Here is a 21,321-nt window from a genome sequence, read left to right as displayed (position 1 = left end):
GGTTGCATGTGAGCCAGCCCAGGCCCACCCACTGCCCCGAGCTGAGCGCTCTCCTCACCAGTCAACAGGATACCCATTTCAGGTGCCCTTTTGTTGGCTTAGAGTGTGCTTATCTTCTGTGCTCTCTTATTCTGCCTTGCCGGTGAAACTAAGCACTGTCCCTGTAGAAGTTGTGTGCAGGTTTTCCAAGGCTGTTTTTTCTGGGAATGAATGTTACTTTGTAACTCTAACCTTGCTTAATCTAGCCAAGCTTACCTGGAGTTAAACTATTTATCCAAGGGAGTTTTGAACCTAACTTCTATCCCAAACAAAGGAACCTTAAGGTATAGAGAGCCTTCTCTAGTCCTGAACAACCACACATTTCATGTGGAGCTGCTAATGTGAACCAGCCTGAATATCGGCTCTTCATGTTCTCTGAATCTTGATTAAAAGCAAAGCCGAGCCCTGGAAGGAAAGAGCCTGGAGGGCTTGGCTTATGGATCTGGTTGAGCTTTTTTGCTGCTGAAAATCTCCTGTTTGGCAAGGGAGATTGGTGCTCCTTTGTGACAACCGACCAGAAATGGAGCAGAGCTGCTTGCTGCTTTCCTGAACCCCTCTAAATCCACCTTCTCTTTAATACCCTCACAGATTGGTACACAGAATAGCTTGGAGCTTCTTGAAGACCCAAAGGCCGAGGTGGTTGATGAAATTGCTGCCAAACTTGGCCTGAGGAAGGTACTGAGACTATTTTTGTCCTTGAGGGAGGACCTGGGCTCTGTGTTGGGGACATCTAGGTGTGTCGCATGGCCAGGCCTGATCCGGGACTGAACTCCCAGCTGCTCAAGGTCAGATGCAGACCCTGCACGTTTTGAAGCCTCACATGTATTTATTGGGTGCCTAAAAAAGGATGCCAGTGTAGGGACTGTTGCATGTAAATCCACCAGACATACTTCTTGCGGATTGCCTCAAAGTGAGCCAGGAAAGAAGCCGCAGGAGCAAGACCCCTACTTCTGCTGCAAGGGACCTGACACCAGGCTCTGTCCCACCTGCCTGCTAAGGCACATCCTTCTGGGTGTGTGCTCTCCCTTCACGTGTCTGTCTGCACGGATCATTTTCTCTCCCCTGTACTTGGAGATTCTGGTGGTTCCTCTTTAGTCCTCATTGAACCTCCTGTTTGTAATTGAGGCATCTGAGCATATAAGCCTTGCTAGTTTTCTGGGCAGTTAGAAGACAGAGGGTTTTCTTTTTGAATCTGTTTGTCTAGTTTATCTCACATCTTTGGTAGAGTTCCTAGGAACTGTAAAGATGACTTTTTATAGACAATGTTGAAATGTGAATTTGAACACATTTTAAAAATTCACTATGTAAGTTTTATCGTTTGTTTCCTAATCAGTTTAGACAGGGAGAAATAGACTCTGTACAGATAAATGGGGGAAGACTGGAAATGAGCCTTATAACCCAGGAATGCTATGGAGCAAAGTTACTACTTCATTTTAAGAAAAAGACTCCTGTTGTTTCTAAAAAGGAGTCAGTATCATGATTTAGGGGCATATTTTGGTTTAAATTCTGAAAGTTTCTCGTGTTGAAAAGAGAAATCAGTGTTTTTATTTTAAACCCATTTTTGTTGTAAATGTTTGGTTCATGTTAGAGTAGAAGATCTTGAAATTACTTAAATGCCTTTCTCCAAACACTAATTCCTTAGCCCTTATCTCAGCTTGATTTTGATTCTGTTTTGTTTAATGGTTAAATTACATTTATCCCTTAAGTCTCATTTTCTCCATTGCCATCCTCCTTGGGGGTTTTGTTCATTTGGGCATTTTTAAAGAAAACGAAAGTCTCTTGATTTGGCTGGTCATGTCTGCAGGAGATGGAGTTGAGTTTCATGTCAGGGTTGTACTGGAGAGGGTCACAGGCACCAGGTCACTTCTTTGAAGGACTGAAATGGGTGTGTGTCTGGATTCCATCATCGCTCTTTAACTTCCCAGCCAGGTTCTGGTTCAGGAAGGGTAACCAGCTGTGAGATTCATGGGCACAGGAGGGCCAGGGTTCACCGAGCACATGGACAGGCACTGTTGCTGTAGCAGGATGTGCCAGGAAGGCTGACTGTGCTGAGGTCTGGGATTGGCGTTTCAGATCCCTGTACCCTCAGATGCTTCCTTCAGCCCTGCACTGGAGCTCAGAGGAGTAGCTGGGTGAAGTCTCTGTTGTGTTTTTACTTTTATTCTAAATGCATTCTCTAGGGAGTATGTTCTCCTGTCTTATGGAGAAAGCCGTAGCATCTGAAGTATCACTGTCTTTATTTGCTTGCTCGTTGTTTCTCCTTCTCTCCAGAGTGCCAATTCCCTTTTCACTGATATTCTGTTAGTTTTGACCACCCCAGAGTCCCCTGCACCTAGCACAGTGCTGGGCCCAGAGATGGTGCTGAGTCTTAGTTTCTAACACATAAATGAGCTTTGCTCTTTGCCCTCATCTCCACCTGGCAACATCAGGGGGAGGACAACCAGTGTCAGCTGAGTACTGTTTGAGAGCCCTGGTTTGGACAATGGCTTAGCTGAGGAGCTGACTCACCTAGAAAGAAAGGACTGACTCCCAGGAGTCTCCTCTCTGGGCAGAAGCTAGAAGGCATTCATCATCTGTTTCAGGGAGAGACTCAGAAGGTATTTTTCTCTCTTACGCAGGTTGGCTGGATATTTACAGACCTTGTCTCAGAAGATACTCGGAAGGGTACAGTTCGATACAGTCGAAATAAGGTGAGGTGGGGCGGGCATGTTTGCTTGACAGGACCTTGTTACAGACCAGCTCTGGGCTGCACTCGTGGGCATCTCAGCACAGCTTCTTGTTTTTAGACCACATTATTTTCAACACATTGTTGTTGGTAAATTAAGGCTGAGTCTGTTCATTCTGTGTTGGAAATCAAAATCCTCCTTACCTTTATAAAGCCCTGCCTTTCAGAGGTCAGCCCGTGAGGTGAATTGCCACGTGCTTCTGGCCTTACTGGTTGCAAGTGGTTTTCTGTGAGGGGTTGGTAGCAGTAAGTGTAGGTGCTCGTTTCACTGTAGTTTGTGACGTGCCATAGTTTAGTTCTTACTATTTTCTAAAGAAGAAATAGAAGCATATTTTGACAAGATGCTGTAGAACTTGATATGCTGGTTCTCTTTTCTTAGGACACCTATTTCCTGAGTTCAGAAGAATGTATCACTGCAGGAGACTTCCAAAATAAGCATCCCAACATATGTCGACTATCTCCAGATGGACATTTTGGATCCAAGTTTGTTACTGCAGTGGCTACAGGTATAAATGGAGGCAGAGTTATGTTATAACCATTACTACCCTGTCGATAGGTTTTGTTCCTCTTTGCATTCTTTTTTAGGCACTTTTTTTTTTTTGCCTCACCCTGGTACCAGGCCTGAATGGATGTAGGAAAGAAAGGATTAAATCATGTCAAGTCTGTGTTTAGCCTGCTCTGCTGCCCAGTTGTTGGTTTAGTCACCAAGTCATGTCTAACTCTCTGCAACCCTGTGGCCTGTGACCCCACCAGGCTCCTCTGCCATGGGGTTTTCTCAGGCAAGAGTACTGGAGTGGGTTGCCATTTCCTTCTCCAGGGGATCTTCCCAACCCAGGGGTCAAACTTGGGTCTCCTGCGTTGAAAGGTGGATTCTTTACTAGTGAGCAACCAGAAAAGCCTTGCATTGTTAACGTAGTTACAATAGATTTTCTGAATGGGCCTGTGAGACATAAAATTCTTCTTTCTGGTTTGTGGCAGAAATCCTGAACTCAGCGTCGCCCCAAACTGTTAATGCTAGAATCGTGGCCTCGGTGTAGCCCTCCTCTGGTCCACTCTCTTAGCCTTAGTCCAGGTTCACTTGGTTCTGGATCTGAATTCTAGGCTGCCTTTGCCCCTTTCCAGTAACCAAGGATGGCTCTGGTTAAGTAAGAGAAAAGGAATTTACTGTTCCTGTTACTTGTTTATTTATGAGTGGAAGTGTCATTTTAAGAAATCTTTTCCATAAAGCTTTTATTGGGAGTGATGAGTGTGTTTGTGATATTGTGTCTATTGTATTACATGTTACATATATGTCATGAAAGTTGCTAAGTCGTGTGCAGCTCTTTGTGACCCCATGGGCTATACAGTCCATGGAATCCTCTAGGCCAGAATACTGGAGTGGGTAGCCTTTCCTTCTCCAGGGGATCTTCCCAACCCTGGGATTGAATCCAGGTCTCCCACATTGCAGGCAGAATCTTTACCAGCTGAACCACAAGGGAAGCCCATACGTCATGAATACATAGTAATAAAAGATTATGGCCTGTAAAAAAGTGCCACCAAATCTTCTATAATACACTTGAGATGCTGTCCTAGAAAAAAGCCAAGTATAAGACCATATGGTTCAAAAGGAGTAGGAATTTGAAACTTGGAAAACCAACTCATAAAAACAGTCTCTTTGGTCAGTTTATTAAACACTAACCTTGATCCTGTGAAGCCTTGAGTTCTTCTATCACAGAGGTGATAATCCAGTTCATTCATGGTTACCACACTTCTTCTAGTTTAAAAACCCAGTTTACAAACATCCTAAAGCATATTAAAAAATATGTGCTCAGTCGTGTCCAACTCTTTATGACCCCATCGACTAGCCCGCCAGGCTCCTCTAGCCATGGAATTTTCCAGGCAAGAATCCTTGAGTGGGTTGCCATTTCCTTTTCCATAAGTAACTATATCCCCTATTAATCCCAGCTGAGCCTGTTACCACTGCCATGGGAACCATGAAGGAAAACATCTTTCATGCTGTCTGAATTTTTAAGATCCATTTGATTTGCGATCCATTTAGAGTGACAGGCACCTTCTCTTTGAAATGAATGTACTTTGGGGCACAAGAGGCTATGGCAGCATCGTTCACATGTTAACGTGAATTAACGGGGTCAGGTGCTTAAGGCAGTGGATGGGAGTTTGGACAGGGATTAGTGAAAGCACTAATTCTGTAGCATAGAGTCCTTCTACCAGGGCCTTATGGGGCAGGGAACCTATTGTGATGAGAACGCTCAGGGCAGCAGGAGCCAAGGGGGAAAGCAGAGAAGAGACAGGTTGTACATTATCAGAATTTTGCCAAGCCAGCTTTCTGTTTGACACGGGAGGAAAGTATTCTCTTTCAACTTCCTACATCACATAACCCCCACTCGCTTCATTTAGGCTGAGATTCTGGGTCTAGGCATTTAGGCTGGTGGTTCTCAAACCTATCAGACCTGATACCTGCTCTTCAGTACATTTATGACACGTCTTTACTATCCAGAAAGTAAAATTCATAGATAATATACCAGCCTACACACCTGATTCTAAAAAGAAAGCAGAGTTGTAGGATGACTGTAACATTAAGGAAAAATAATAGTGAAGGAACGTGTAATAAGACAGTACACTCCATGAGCCAGCAAGTGCTTGGGGACTGATGCTTGCTGAGGACAGCACTGTGGAGGGCTGCCAGTCTTGTGGGCGGGCCCTTTGTAGGCATCAGTGACATGATTCCTAGACATTCAGCCAGCAGCCCTCCATAGAACTCTGAGCCAGGCAGGGCCCTTCCTCAGCTTATACGGTATCCTGTTCATAGATGATACGCTGTTAAAGCTATGAGTATATTTCTGTGGTTGTGTATAAAATGCAGTCGATTCTAATCCCAGGTCTCCACAAATACGGGTTTTGCCTATAGGAGTGTGCACAGGACATTTCAAGGCCAGGTGTGATGTGGAGCGGTTGTTAGTCGTGAGGGACTTACTTGAACATAGCAGGGCGTCCGGCACCTTGACTCTAGCCTGCTAAAACTGGCAGCTCCTGCCCCACCCTGCCCAACTTCATTAAGAAAAACAAAAGTCACCTCCACAGATTTTCAGAACTGCTTCTCGTGAGCACTGTTGTTTTAGGCTTCCATGGGCTCCCATGGTAACCTAACCCCTTTAATTACTGTTTCTATGGGGAATTATTTGATGAGCCCAAAGAACTGGTACATGTTTAGAATTATAAATAGTCTCCAAGTCAGGAGCTGCCTGTACTCTCAGTTATTGAGTCATACCTGTTGTTGGGAATTTGGAAATTACAGATTGTCCGTGGAATTTTTGCTTCTGAAATTGGCACTTTACTGACAGGTTTTAAAACTGTAAGGTAGTAAATCACTTATAATAAGATCTGCAGTTAGAGTCCTTTCAGATCTGGGCTGAGCTGTCCTTGGTAGTGCTGTGAGATGCTCAGATGCGTAATTTCTCTCCCTTTCCTTGGGGGTGGAGATGGATGGTGTTCCTTGATCGGTACTTTATCCTCCTTTTATAAAGAAGCTAAGTTAGAGATGTTGAGAGCTTTTTGTTTTTTTTAATTCTCCAAAGCTATCGCAGTTGTCAGGGTGTGACCCTGATTCTGGAGGGGAGGAAGATGGCTGAATGATTGGTCCTGCCTGACCACCTCCATGGGTTTTACCCTCATCTTGAACTGTAACCCTGAGGCAGGTTTCTATGGAGTAGGACCTGAGAAAGGTTAGCATGGAGGGCAGGGCTCGGCGCAGGGAGAGTGGCCGCCTAAGTGCTGCAGCAGGGTCCACGTCTGCCTCGCAGATATGCCGGCTGTCCAGGTGTCTGAGGTCAGGACTGCCCTCTGCAGTGTGCAGATAACTAGCGTAACTAGTCTTCTCCCATTCACTCCCATCCGTCTTCCTGCATTCACTCAAGAATGAAATTTGCTGGAACATGGGGCTCTGTTGTTCACATCCCTGTGTTACTAAAATCCAGGAGCCCAAGTGTGCTTTTGGATGGGTGTTAGAGAAGGTTTAACAGTCATACCTCCAGTTCTGAGAGAGCATGTTGCTGGTGGGCCTGTTTGAGAAGCTGCAGTGGCATTTCCACAGCCTGTGTTCACGGCTTTGTGCCCACAGCTCTCATGAAGCTGCAGTCGAACTTTTTTGATTCTACCCAAGACACATACACGGGAGTTGGTTCTGCAAATCCGAGATGAGGAATGACACTGCTTTGAACATCCTCCAGTGGATTCTCATTGAAGGTCTTTCTCTTGCAGGTGGCCCCGACAACCAGGTCCACTTTGAAGGGTACCAGGTGTCCAATCAATGCATGGCCCTGGTCCGAGATGAATGCCTGCTGCCCTGCAAGGATGCCCCTGAGCTCGGCTATGCCAAGGAGTCCAGCAGCGAGCAGTACGTGCCTGATGTGTTTTATAAGGTAAAAGTGCGATGGTACCAGAAGAGAGAAGTGGATGGAGAGCAGTGTGGACGCTGACCTGTCCTGGACGTTACTAATTTTGGTGCATTCTGGCCATGGGTCCACCATGGTCGTCTAGAGGCCAGCTTGTGGATAAGGAATCTGTACCTTTTCCAGGGCTTTTGTTGACTATGCAGGATTGTGTAGTGTCAGGGCTTATAAGCAGAAGTGGGGATGCTGCACACTGAGGTTGGGGTGCATAACAAGTGAGACCATTGCAGCACAGACTCTCTCAGTTTCTGAAAAGGAGAATTGGCGCCTGTGGGCCTCAGCAGGAGTGAAGGTTGGAGCTGCCTGACAGAAGTGGGGCCCTCCTGAGGAGATCCAGTCATCCATTTCTAAATCTGTTTCCTGTGAAAGCTATAAAAATGACTTTTATTGAAAACTGTAGGGACTTCCCTGGTGGTCTAGTGGTTAAGACTCTGGGCTTCCATTACAGGGAACACGGGTTCCATCCCTGGTCCGGGAGCTGAGGTCCTGCATGCTGTATGGCGTGCCACACCCCTGCCCCCTCCCAATAAAGAAAGCTGTGATCTGGTTTGGACAGTCCGCGTTGGGTACTTTCCTGGAGGCTCGTGACCTGGTTCCCGTCCTGCTCGTGGGAGTTGTTCGGGGTCACAGTCGGGCTCTGTGCCTGCTCCCCGTCCTGGGCAGACTCCAGTTTCCCTCCGGCACTGCTCTTCCTGGAGGAGCCTTTATTTCCTGTGGTGCAGGGCTGCTTTCGTGTCTGAGAAGTACCTCGTCTCCATTGCTGAAGGATGTTTTCACCACGTAACCAGTTGTAGGCTCACCGTTCGGCTTGTGGTCTCACTGCACTTAGGCCACAAAGACTTGCTGGCAGAAGGGGCCTGGAACCAAAAATAGGCAAGCAGTGAAAGCCCGTAAGAGTGACGAGCCAGCTTCTTTAAAATGATTTGATTCTTCTAGCATTCTTTTTGTATCAGTGTGTGCAATGACCAGACACTAAACAGTGTCTAGTCATTTTTCTGTTTGTTTTTATTGTTCCAACAAGGCTGTGTTTTTAAATAACTTTATTGAGATGCAGTTTGCACATCACACAGTTCACTGATTTGAAGTGCCCAGCTCAGGGGCTCTTAGGATATTTGCAGGGTTGCGTAGCCATCACCACCATCTAATTTTAGAACAGTTTTGTCCCCCAAAAAGAAGCCCTGCATCGTTTAGCAATTATACCCCAGTCCTCCCAACTCCTGACAACCACTGATTTGCTTTCTCTGGTTTCCTTGATGGAATCCTACAGTGTGTGGTCTTTTGTGACTTGACTTTTCACCACTTATAGTGTCTCATGGTTCATCCATGCCTGCAGTCTGCAGTGCTTCATTCTTTTCATTGCTGAATAGCATTCGGTGCCAAGGACACACCCTACTACCTATGGGACATGTCAGACACCCAGGAGAGCGCCCAGAGCTGAGGGGCTCCAGGGCCTCATCCTGGTGGTGACTTGAAGGCTAGACACTACATGATTGTGACAAAGACTTCACCTCCTCAGGGATTACAAGTGGGGCTGAGACTGTCTGAAGCTGTATCTTTCTTGCTGTGGGCGTCTGTGGCAGTGGGTAATGTGCAAAGGAAAAATACGAGAGCCTGAGGGTCTTGTCCCTGCCCCTGGTCTCCCCCTCAGCTCTTTGGAATGAAGGTCTGCCTTCTACTTTTGAATCTGAGCTTCTGCATGGTCTGAGGGTAGTGGGGGCAGGGACTGTCATTGTGCCAGGAAGGCCGGGTCACTGTGGTAGCAAGCAACCTGTCTTTGCTCTGTAGCAGCCTGTCAGGAAATGCTCGCTGAGCAGGCAGGCCTCGATGCTGTATCTGCTCCTTTCAGCTGGTGGCAGTGAAGAGACACAGTGAGGCTGGCCTGTGATAGCTCGCTCAGGCGTCCCCTCAGATTTGTGGGACAGTAAGGAGCTCTGGGAAAGGGTTCTCCATATCATTCTTGAAAGGAAACACTTCCAAAGAGTCTTGATTAAGAATTCTGTTGTCTTTTCTCTCCTGTGGTGTTCAGTAACAATTTCTGGCTTGATAACACAGATTTTGCCCTTACACAAATTCTGTGTGCATCAGGTACTCTGAATAAATACTCTTAAACCATTATTAAACATTCACACGTCAAAATCACACCATGCTGGGAACCACTGTGAAAGTTTGATCTTCTCCCCAAAAGTTCCTGTCTTACAAGATATGTCTGTACGGCATGTTTCGGAATGCAGAATGGCTCACTTACAGACCCTAAGACCTGGCGGTCCTGCTAGTTGTGGTCCTGAGCCTTCTGGGGACAGCTTGCCGGCCTGGGGGCAGTGGTGGGGCCTGGTGTCTTCATGGAGAGCTGCTCCCCGTTAGCCGCAAGTCTGGCGTCTTCATGGAGAGCTGCTCCCCGTTAGCCGCAAGTCTGGCGTCTTCATGGAGAGCTGCTCCCCGTTAGCCGCAAGTCTGGTGTCTTCATGGAGAGCTGCTCCCTGTTAGCTGCAAGTCTGATGCCTTCATGGAGAGCTGCTCCCTGTTAGCCGCAAGTCTGGTGTCTTCATGGAGAGCTGCTCCCCGTTAGCCGCAAGTCTGGTGCCTTCATGGAGAGCTGCTCCCTGTTAGCCGCAAGTCTGGTGTCTTCATGGAGAGCTGCTCCCTGTTAGCTGCAAGTCTGGTGCCTTCATGGAGAGCTGCTCCCTGTTAGCTGCAAGTCTGGTGTCTTCATGGAGAGCTGCTCCCTGTTAGCTGCAAGTCTGGTGTCTTCATGGAGAGCTGCTCCCTGTTAGCTGCAAGTCTGGTGTCTTCATGGAGAGCTGCTCCCTATTAGCTGCAAGTCTGGTGTCTTCATGGACAGCTGCTCCCTGTTAGCCGCAAAGGCCTGTGAAGCCCAGCGTGCCCAGTGCACGTGCATACATCGCTCCAAGGCATCAGGCTGCCATCTCTTTTCTTTCCCCAGAATTTTAAAAATTAAATACTGAGTAGATATAAAAGATTATTTATAAAACATGTTTAAGAAATTTAAAAAAGCAGAAATACTAATTCCCAGAATTAAGAACCAGAACGTTCCTGTGGCCTCTGAAGTTGCTGGGTCTTCCTGTCTGCTTCCAGAAGGAGTGCAGTATGACTTCCTTGCTTTTCTTCTAGTTTTACCTCCTATGTATGTTTTCCTAAACCAGGTACTGTGAGTTTTACATGTTGCTGCACACAGTAGACCCAAAACTGTGCTCTTGTGTCCTCCAAGCTAGGCCACATTCCCTGACCCTGGAGCAGCCTGAGACCTACCTGTGTGTGGCCATTGTGTTGCCTTGGCACGAGTCCACTGTGAGCAGAACGCCATGTGAGGCACCGTGCTCCACAGCCTCGGGCCCAAGTCCTGCTCACCATTCCGACATCCATGGGGCGTTTTCTTGAGCTGTCATTGTGCCATCCTGATCATAAGTGAGGCCAGGCTCCTTTTTCTTCATTTGTTTGCTCCGTCCTGTCTCCTGTGATGTGCTGGTTGTATCTGTTTCCTGTTCCTCCCTGGGTGGTTCAGTCTTCTCCCTGCCTCTGACTGTGTCAGGAGGGTGACACCTCTGCCTCTTCTCTTCCGTGGTGTCATTGAAGCAGAAAGCTTACATTTCCATGTGGTCAGCTTTCTACGGTTTGGCATTTTGAATCATAAAGAAAATCTGTTATCTTGTCTTCTCTAAGGTTGGTGGTTTTAAGTCCACATAGGATTGCTTCACGGAGAAGGCAATGGCACCCCACTCCAGTACTCTTGCCTGGAAAATCCCATGGACAGAGGAGCCTGGTAGGCTGCAGTCCGTGGGGTTGCTAAGAGTCGGACACGACTGAGCGACTTCACTTTCACTTTTCACTTTCCTGCATTGGAGAAGGAAATGGCAACCCACTCCAATGTTCTTGCCTGGAGAATCCCAGGGACGGGGGAGCCTGGTGGCTGCCGTCTATGGGGTCACACAGAGTCGGACACGACTGAAGTGACCTAGCAGCAGCAGCAGCAGGATTGCTTCAAATGTGTGTTCCAAGGTAGGGGCCCAGTTTTCCTCTCAATTTATTGTAGCCATATTCTGTGTGAACACCATTTATTGGGAAAACTGTCTTTCTCTGTTGATCTGTGGTGCTTCTCCATTAGCAGTCATCTCTGTGATCGTGGCCTCACCTCTGTCCTCTCTTCTGTCCCCTGGCTGGTGTTGCTCAGCACCAGTACCTCGCTGTTCAAGTCACTGTAACTTCACTTTTCTCCGATCTGTTGCAGCCCTGCCCTGCTTATCTCCCCAAGCCCGGACTGTTCCTGACCCTCCCCTGCCGCTTGTAGACTTCAGGACCAGCCTGCAGGTTTCACCCAGATGTGATTCTCCCTCTCTCTCTCTCCCTCTTTCTCTCACGCACACAGAGACACACACACAGACACGAGCGATACCCTTGACGTCCCTCAGAAAGTCAGGATTTTTCCACTGAAGGTTTTGTCCGTTGCTTGTTGGATTGTTCCCGGGCACTTTGTGGTTTCTGCATACTGCAGTGAGCACCGCTGGGCAGTTCAGCTCTCTGTTACTTGTTCCTCTAATTTGTACATGTGTTCTGGATTCTCTGCATTATGCAGGAGTGATGATTGTTCCCTTCGTTTTGGCTCCTTGTGCTGGCTAGGGCTTTTGGAAGAGTTGAATAACCAGTGCTTTTGTCTGGTTTTTAAAAAGATGTGTTTTCAGGATTTCATCATTAACTGTGAGTTTGCTGTGGGGCTTTTTTGTGTGTTGTTTCTTTGTACCCTTTATCATGTTGGAAATTTGCTGTTTATTTCCATGTCTTGTAAGTTTCCTCCCCTTAAGAAGAGAGCTCCCTTTTGTCCCGGAACATATTATTTCCTTAATCATGCTGCTGTTTTCTTAGATTGCTTATGTGCCCGTTAGTGAGAGCAGGCTAGAAGGGCTTCTCAGAATTGTTTATAGCCCTGTAGGAGTTGACACACTCATTTCTCATACATTTCAGGAAAATATCAGTTTGAGCAAAGAGACCTATGAAAGCAAACATTTAAGTAATCCTTTTAGTCCTCCTGTGGGCTTTGGGGTTGATTTAAAATATACCTTGTAAACAGGACACATACTCGTGTTTGTCTAAGGCTGTTCATCATGGTGTTATCTGTGGTAACAAAAACTTAAAGCAATCTAAAAGTCTAGTAACGGGAACATTAAATTATAATACATCTATATGGTGGGATATTCTGTGATCACTAAAAATGTGTGTTTGAAAATTATGTGAAGATATGCGATAAAACTCGTGAAGTAAGATTTAAAACGTATCTGTATGGGACTTCTCTGGTGGTCCAGCAGCTAAGACCCTGCTCTCAATGCAGGGGGCCTGGGTTCGGTCCCTGGTCAGGGAACTAGATCCCACAAGCCACAACTAAGACCTGGCGCAGCTCAGTAAATAAATATATTTTAAAAATAAAATGTGTCTGTATGTATAGTAAAAATCCCAATTCCTGTAGATGTTGGTGCATGTATGTACACACATTTGTGTGTGGGTTCACACAGAGGACAGGGCTGGAAAGCTTGAGGGTCCACCTTTGTCTGCAGCTCTGATCTGTTTGTCCTGGGAAGCTCTGTGGAGCCAGTGAAAGAATGGCCGGGGAGCACCTTCTGTCAAGGTGGGAAGAGGTCCCCGTGTTTTGAAGTTGGATGCGGTGGGACAGGAAGGAAGGCAAGAGGTGCCAACCAAGAGTGCCTCTTCGGGGTTATCTGCCAGGACACCTCAGGTTAAAGCCCAGGAAGTAGAGGAGAGAAGGTGGACTGTTCAGTGGACGAGGAGGGTCTTAGAGACCCCAGGGAATGCTGCTCTGAGGTGGCTGCCCAGGCAGGGGGGTGGCATGGTGGATTCTCCCGGTATGAGGGGCTTGTGGCCTCAGTGATGAGGATCTGGAAGAGCTGACAGGTGGCTGTGGTGGGGAGGAGAGAGCACACAGGCAGCTGGGGTGTCGTGGCTATGGAGGGGACCAGCACTCTCTGGAGGCCTGTGGAGTCCTCTCTGTCCCACCCATCATTTACCCACCTGTCTTCAGCCCAACATGGGTTTGTCCTAGCATCTGGCACTGACTAGCTGTGCTTTGTGACTCATCCGGAGCTCACTCCGTGTGTGTTCTGAGTTACCTGGGACATTCTGAGCAAACCAACAGCATTGTTTTGTCAAAAGTTAACCTATATTTCACGGGTTTCACGTGGCCTCCCAAAGTTTCCCCGAGAAGGCTACAGGAGGCTGTGCTGCAGACCAGCCCTGTGCTCGTCCGCTCACCCACCTGGGCCCTGCCCTCAACACCCCATGCTCTGACCTCGGGACCCCGTGCTCTGCACTCACTCTGTCCCAAGTCTCTTGTGTGCATTGCTGTTTTCTCTGTGAATTGCCTCTCTGTTCCCTGAGGTATTTGTAAGGCGATTCATCATTTTTGTGTTCATTTATGAGGGGTCTTTATACGTAAACCCTTTGTCATATATATCATTTCTTTAACTTTACATACAAAGGAAGTTTTAACATTTTCTGATTCAGAGATACCTTAATCTTTTTAAATTGTAATTCCTGCTTTGGTCATCATACTTAGAAAGTAATTCTTTACTTTATTTAAAGCTATCTATTTACTTATATTTTCTTTTAGTGCTTTTTGATTTAATTTTGTATTGATATTTATAATGTTTATCCATTTATCTAGTTTCATAATACAGTTTTATATTTGTTAGGGCAAGACTCTGCACTGTTCAACTTTTTTAAGCAAATGTTTTATTTTTTGCCTATTTATTTTTAAAACTTTCTTTTATTTTTGGCTGTGCCACTTGGCTTGCAGGATCTTAGTTCCCCAACTAGGGATTGAACCTGAGTCCTGGCAGTGAAAGCACCAAGTGCTAACAACTGGACTACCAGGGAATTCTAGACGAGTGTTTTCATCACAGGAGATTGTGTTTGCCTCCAGCATTATTCAGGAAAATGTATCAAGGAACCAAGAAATTGCCAGCAAGAGAAGAAACTGAGCAACATCCCAGTCTAGGGAGAGGGATTCTGTGGCCTCTGAGACCTGTGAGCTTGGCTTTCATTCTTTCCATTGAGCTGGAGATGACAAGTCTGTCGTCAGATCCCCACGAGGGTGGAAGTAGGCTGGACATGCACACCCTTGGTGGCAGGGCTGCGGAGGAGCAGAGCCCGAGTCCTGGTACTGAGATCTGGAGTCTGAAGTGGACACAGCTGCTGTGCCACCTGCCCTCTGCCCCTCCTGGCTGTTAGATCTCGGGCAGAGCAGCTTGTCCTCATACCCCTTTGTGCCCTCCGTGTGCTCTGGGGCCCGCTGGGTGCATCCACACACTGTCAAGCCTGGACCAGGCTCTGCTGGTCTTTTGTTGCTAACAAGCGCTCTTTAGGTGCTTATCAACTGGACTGCTTCCTAATGGTAATTCTTTAAGAGACTTTGTCCTGAGAATGTTGTTTTTTCTTGCTTTATCCTGTGAAGTCTCAGATCAAGGTGCTAGTTTCACTTACTGTCTTCTTGCCAGTTCTTTAAGGAGAAAAGCAATACATTAAGGATTTCATTCACCTTTTCCAAAGCAAGCTGGTGCCACCCAGTCAGTGGACTTTGCTGTTGTCCTGGCACAAAGCCTGCTTGCCTCTGAGCTAACACAGACAGAGATCCCTAACACAGACAGAGATCCCTGGATTTCTCATTGACGTTTCGTAGACGTGACCGATGGGAGGTAGCGAGGCATCAGGGACCTCGATTTCTGACTCTCCCAGTGTCTTGCTCCAGGTGGAGATAAAACTGCTGACACTTTGGTGGCTGCCAAACTTAGAATTAAGATGTCTTCCTCCTAGTGTATTCTGCCTGACATTTGCTAACGCCCATAAAAAGTAATTGCCTTTTAAAATGGTGTGTGGGGCTAGGGCTTGGCTGGCAAAAACATTTGCGTGAAAGCATGGGGGAGAGATAGAAGGTACCTGCTTTTCCTCCAGGGAAGAGAGGGGGATGCAGCACCTTTATTTTCTTGGGGAGCAGAAGGGTACAGTGGGGTAGTTAAATTTGAAAGAGAATCGCATGACACAAAAAAAAGAGAGGGGGGCATTTAGCAAGAAACATCCCTAGAGGGGAAGATTAAAGCGAACAGGTGCTGTGAAAATGTCTCTGCATATTAGAGCTTAATTAGATTTGAAGATGAATTCCAGACGGGCTAATTATGTGTGAGTTGTTGCAGGTTGTTTCTTGTAGGGGCAAGCATGTATTTTTGGAAATGGTGATGTAGTTTGATTGGGTTTGATTCCCGCCTCCTACCATGTTTCCTCCATTGAAAAACTACCACTTTTGGGGCCCAGGACCCATTCAGCAAGCCTCATGTCTTGGGCTGCCAGTGTCAAAGCTGGTAGAGCCACAGAAAGCCAAGCCTACTCCATATGCTGCAGCAGTGAGCATGCGGAAAGACCAAAGATTCTTGCCCAGGTGGAGGGGACAGGATTCCAGCTTCCAAGGAGGGCGGACAGACAGAACGGGCATTGTTTCCAGGAACCTGTCCTCTGCTGGTGCTCTTATTCCCTGTGTGGCTGGTTAGATGTGTTTGCTTAGATGTATTTGAACCAGTTTCTGGAAGGGCAGAGGGGCACATGCTTGCCAGCAGCTCTCTGGGTTGTGAACCGAGAAAAGGTGGGTAATCTGAAATGTGCTATGGACCAAAGAGTTTAATATCTGGAAGAAAAAAAAAGGAGCAGGGCTGCATGGAGCCTCTAGACTTCTGGTTAGGATAACAGACTCAGTTTAACGTAGGACAGCCTGTGAATGTTGTCTCAAAAGACGGCATGGGCCTCTGACTTCCCCAAAAGGTGTGATGTGCTGGGGTGGCACTGCGTCACCTGCATGCCCCAGGGAGATCTGCTTGGCATCCATTAGGGTCTGAGAGCTTTAATAAACATAAACTTTTATGTAAGGTCCCATAATTGGAAATTATGGATGTCTAATTTATATATGACTCAATGAATGATTTATATAATGTTAAGTGATGAGTTAGATAGAAAATATGACCCTCTCTTGCAGAATCTTTAATGAAAAGCGTTGGTTCTTATGAATTTATTTCGAGAGCTCTGTTTGAACTCAGCATGTTTGACATAAATCAGATCTAATTGTCATTTTATGATTAATGAACATATGCTGGCCATTTTTCCCCATAATTAAACTTTATGTTCCGTGCATCTGACAAAGCAAAACAAGTTTAGACTTTGACAGATTGGTGGTGGGGTTTTCATGTTTGCATAGTAGTATGTGTACTCGTGTGTGTGTGTGTGTGTGTGTGTGTGTGTGTTTATTAATGTGTAAGGATTAAGTTTCCATGAAGTTGGGTTTTCCAAAGGTGTGAGGGAGGTTGTTAAGAGTTAGGATTCAGGTGAGAGACTGGGAGAGCTTATAGAGAAGGCGGGGTGCACAGATGCAGCCTGAGGGGCATTGTTTCCAGGAACCTGTCCTCAAGGGAGCTGGGGTCTGTCTCCCACAGCTTCAGCACCAGGCTGAGGGGCGGAGACACCTGTGGCCAAAAGCAAGTCTACTTTCTTGAGTCGTGGCCTCCAAGAAATGGTGGAAGGTAGAGTCATTGCAAAAATGTGCACATTTTCCTCTCTGCTTTTCATACACTTCAACAGGAATTGTAGTAATTTAAGGAGTGAGACAAGCTTGTGGACAGAAAACCCATCACAGGTCAGCACTCACACCCTGGACCTTTGTCTCCTGTTTCAGGACATAGACAAGTTTGGCAACGAGATCACCCAGCTGGCCCGCCCCCTGCCTGTGGAGTATCTGATCATAGACGTAAGTGTGTGTCATCTCCCCGCGGAGGTCAGGACAGCTAGGGGAGGCCTTGAGAGGGCGCCGCTTGAACACCTGCCCCTCTGCCTGCGCAGAATAGCCACCCAGAGATGTTTGAGTCACTGAGCTCCTGGCATCCCTGAAAAGCTAGAAACCTTAAGGGCTTTTCGTTTTTTTTTCCCTTAAAAACAACTTAAGGGGTTAACTTCTCCCAATCTACAGTGCAGCAGAGGACCGCCGACTAGGCCAAGCAGCCCCAGAGGTCAGCGAGCCTCTCCCTGGCTCTGTGCGCAGGTTCTGCCCTGGCCACAGCAGCCGCCACAGCCAGGCCCATGATGGGCTGCTGCAAGTCGATCCGTAGGGAACACAGCCGTGACTCTGCCCTTGAGTGAAGGGACAGCATGGTCTCTGGGAGGGCACTGTAGGAGCCAGGAAGGCACCTGGTACTGGCACACCATCCCCAAGCCTTGGCTCCTTTCTGGAGGTGTGCTCTGCTCACGGAGATGTGGTCGTGGGCAGAGGGCAGCACATGCTGCAGGACCAGAGCCTGATGCATTTGCTGCAGTCTGTGCTCTGTCCTGTACAGGGTACGGGAGGTGGCTCGTTTCCTAACTGCTGCCTGCCAGAATGAATTCAGGCCGCATTTGGACTAGGACAGGCATGTGATTCAGGCTGTAAAGTATCATTGCATTTGGAGCAGCGGGTCCCTGTGAGCTGAGCCCGCCAACGCTCCATTCCCACTGACAGCTCCCGAGAACATATTTATTACCTAGGCCATAAAGGCATCTGCTTTTTAGACTACCTAGGGTGTAATTAAGATGAAAACAGATTGATGGAGCATACACTTAGGGGGAGTCTGCATGATTTAAAGCCAGCTTCCTGAGGTCTTCTTTCCCAGTGGCCTCCCCACCCGTTTCCTTTCACGAAGGAGCTAAGCTCTTGCCTTAGTGCTGTTGCAGTACCATTTGGTTGATGGGGAAGCATTCCACCCTGTGATACTCACGTGCTCTCTTCCTGTGGAAGGAGGTTGGAGCAGGTGCCCAGACAGGCGTGCTCACTCCTCACCCGGCCCCAGACCCCCACCTGATCAGCACATTCAATGACTTTAAATAAGCCTCGTGGCCAGGCAGCCGTTCAGGCCTTCTGTGGAGGTGCTTCGCATGTAGGGGGTTGTCTGCCAGGCAGGCTGGGTGGGGACAGGGCTTGAGCACAAAATAAAGTGCTTGACACCCTGCATCCTCTCCCCTGGGTTTCTGGGATAGTCAGACTGCCATGTGAACTTGGCTCTGAAGTTCTCCAAGGGGCAGTTACAGGTCTAACAAATAGTTCCCTTGATTCCACATTTACTTACTAGTGGGTCTTCTGTTGTTGCCGGTCCACTCCTGTATCTGCCTTCCAAAGGGAGGGGTGTGAGCCCACCACAGGCCTTGTCTCTGCAGTGAGGTGGCCCCTCTGCCATCTCTAGAATCATGATGGCAGCTGAGACTGAGCCCCACGTATGCTGCCCATTTTGCGGGCTCCATATGACTGGGCACACTTGATCCTCACAGAGCCTTAGGAGGCATGGGCTGTCCGATCTCTGTATCTCTCAGATGAACCAAGCGAGGCCTCACAGTAGGACTTGGCGCTGTGCTGAGTTCACACCCTGTGCCCCGAGGCCACGTGGTCTCATCCATAAAAGGCAAGCAGGGCTCGAGTGAAGGAGCTGCTGACGGCTCAGCTTACTGTCACAGCGCTGGCACGGGCACAGCGGGTCCTGGGCCAGCCAGCCTGGCACAGCTCGCTGCCTTCACTGATGCAGAAAACAGGCCAGAACCACATTTTCATTCTTTAGAAATAGTCCCGAAGGAACCAGAATAGCTGTGCTAAATCTGGACGAGGTGTAATCTGCTGCTAGTGTCATATTGCAGAGGAAGAGCTGCGTCAACCAAAAGATGGCTGATGGTGGTGCACACTTGGGTGCGTTTGGGGGGAGGGGCACCTGCCAGGAGGAATGAGAAACTGTATTTGTATTGATTTTTGCACATTTGCCATTGTCCCTGTAGCTTCTATTGATTTTGAATTTTAAATGCCCTCTGTCATTTCTGAACCACGTCTGAGGCCCTGCAGGGTTTCAGCCCCCGCTTTGGACGCGAGCTCCTGGCTCCAGCCATCTTCAGGGGAGAGCCATGCCCTGTATCTCCCCAGCCTGGCCTCTCCTCTTGCCTGGTCATGCCCTGGCTCCATGGAGTGGTGCCTGGGAATTGGAAGGGGCCTCAGCCAGCTCGCTGGAGGGCACCATGGCTTTCAAAACCATCAGGAACTGGTTCTGCACTTGCCCTCCAGACATGGTGGTGGGAACAGCGTTGGCTCCTGAGATGGCGCTCGTGCCTCTGTTCTTTCCCGTGGCCCACCCTCTAGCTCCCCCTTGGCAGCAGGAGAGCAGCTGAGAGGCCGTCCCAGTGGAGATGGAGTTAGGAAACTGCCCACGGGTACCACAGTCTTACCAGATATGAAAAATGAGTCTTTAATTGCCTCTGAGAGTCACAGTTTCAGAATTTTCATTTAGGGGCTGTCCTAAGAGCTAAGCATCCCATTCAGGGTAGAACAGTTAGGACTTTGCTCCTGTGAGCAGCTCGGGGCTCCAAGGATTGGTGTACTCAGGGCCCACATCCCTGTTTACGACACAATTAATTTATCATGGGTTTGTGTTTTTGTTCATTAGATCACAACAACTTTCCCCAAGGATCCAGTTTATACTTTTTCTATTTCACAAAATCCATTTCCTATTGAAAACCGGGATGTACTGGGTGAGACACAGGTAAGCTCTTTGTCTTTAGAAACATAATTTAAAGTCGCCGCTGCTTGTTTATCTAGTGTCACTATTGTTTTTCCAGAAAGTATCAAGGTTTCTGACTCTCCTCGTTCGTTCTTGTGACAAAGCCTGGTTAGGCTTTTTTCTAAGATACTGCTGATCTCATGAGCCCTCTCCAGGGCAGCGGCAGTGGATGAGCATAGAGGCAAATCCCTCTAAGTCCTCAGGCCTGCGGATTTGCCGGAAGGACCATTCTCAGGGGGCCTGTTTTATTGGTCACTTCAGGTCCTCTTCCAGCAAGGTTATTGATTGTTGGTAAGCGCCGTCTTTTGTGGCGGTGTCTTGCTTTGCTGTGTGCTCTGCCCTCTACCACATCACCTTGCCACGTTTCTCTGGCACCATCCAAACCATGGGGCCTCATGTGGCCTGGCCACCTCGGCTCTCACCTGCACATTAGGCCAGTCAGAACTGCCCTGACTGCCGTGTCCTCACGTCAGTGGCCTGTGAACACACATTCCAAGTTGATCACAGGTGCTGCAGAAATGGGCCTGGTTAGAGAATGTCTGCATTGAAAGTTTCTTCTGAAGCAGTGACTCGTGTCCAGGGCCTCTCTGATACTTTGGTTTCCTCACCGCCCACCTGGCCAGGTGCTGGTGGAGGAGCAGAGCCACTGACTGGGGTAGCACCCTTGAATGTCCTGCTTCAGTCCTGTTGAAAGTGTTAGTGTCATATAATCCCCCTGTCCCTCTGCCGCAATTCCTGTTCCTCACTACTCTGCTGCCGTGGTCAGCAGTGCACCCGGACAGACAGGGCTTCTGCAGCCCCACGTGGCCTTCCCACTCCTACTCTTCCCCAGAGGTGAGTTTGAATGTGTCTCACAGCTGGGTCAGTTTCACAGACATGTTGCTTACACTCTTCCGTAAGTCAGATGTACTGAGTGTTTTCCTGGAAGTTTTCCTCTGCAGCTGTGTTTCTCAATCCCTGGCTCCCAGTAAATGGTTCTAGAAGGAGAGGGGGTGGGCCATCCCTCAGCGCTAAATGTGGTCAGTCTCGTTTTTGTAGGACAGTGGCTCTCCTCTGACTCTGACCTGGGACCAACGGGTGCTTGTGTCTGTCTCCCCCTCCTCCCCCCCTTACCTGGACCTCTAGGATTTCCACAGCCTGGCCACCTACCTGTCCCACAACACCTCATCTGTGTTCCTGGACACTATCTCGGATTTCCACCTCCTGCTGTTCCTGGTCACCAATGACGTCATGCCTCTGCAGGTACGAACCAGGTGGGCTTTCTGTCCTCAGACTGGAGCACTCTGGGCAGCACCGGAGCAGCTAAGGCCCCCTTAACCTGTCCTGTGGGCAGCAGCTTTGCACAAGGACCTTGACAGGTGACTTTCTCAGTTTTAGAGTTTGCACTAGAACAGCTTGTTCAAAAGTGTCTGCCCTCCATGACGGAGGACAAATCATACGGGACACAGAGGCCGCTTAGCTGTGTCCTTCTAAGGGAAGCATTAGAAAT

The 21,321-nt window shown here is 48.1% G+C and overlaps 1 protein-coding gene across 2 annotated transcripts in view; it reads left to right on the top strand.

Moving 5' to 3' along the window:
- The window catches only part of NPLOC4 (NPL4 homolog, ubiquitin recognition factor), a 50,161-nt gene that overhangs the window by 21,681 nt on the left and 7,159 nt on the right, over positions 1-21,321 (top strand). For both annotated transcript variants that reach the window (XM_086356557.1, XM_086356556.1), the window contains 7 exons: positions 628-714; positions 2,658-2,729; positions 3,144-3,270; positions 7,022-7,182; positions 16,946-17,017; positions 19,719-19,814; positions 20,958-21,074. In XM_086356557.1, coding sequence (XP_086212683.1) covers positions 628-714; positions 2,658-2,729; positions 3,144-3,270; positions 7,022-7,182; positions 16,946-17,017; positions 19,719-19,814; positions 20,958-21,074 — 732 coding nt within the window. The remainder of the gene's footprint in view (positions 1-627; positions 715-2,657; positions 2,730-3,143; positions 3,271-7,021; positions 7,183-16,945; positions 17,018-19,718; positions 19,815-20,957; positions 21,075-21,321) is intronic.

Source organism: Bos grunniens, chromosome 19 (genome assembly GCF_055505025.1).
Source record: "Bos grunniens cultivar Pamir isolate PY7600 chromosome 19, Bosgru_T2T1.0, whole genome shotgun sequence".
Lineage (NCBI taxonomy): Eukaryota > Metazoa > Chordata > Mammalia > Artiodactyla > Bovidae > Bos > Bos grunniens.
This window is presented reverse-complemented; position numbering and strand designations above follow the sequence as displayed.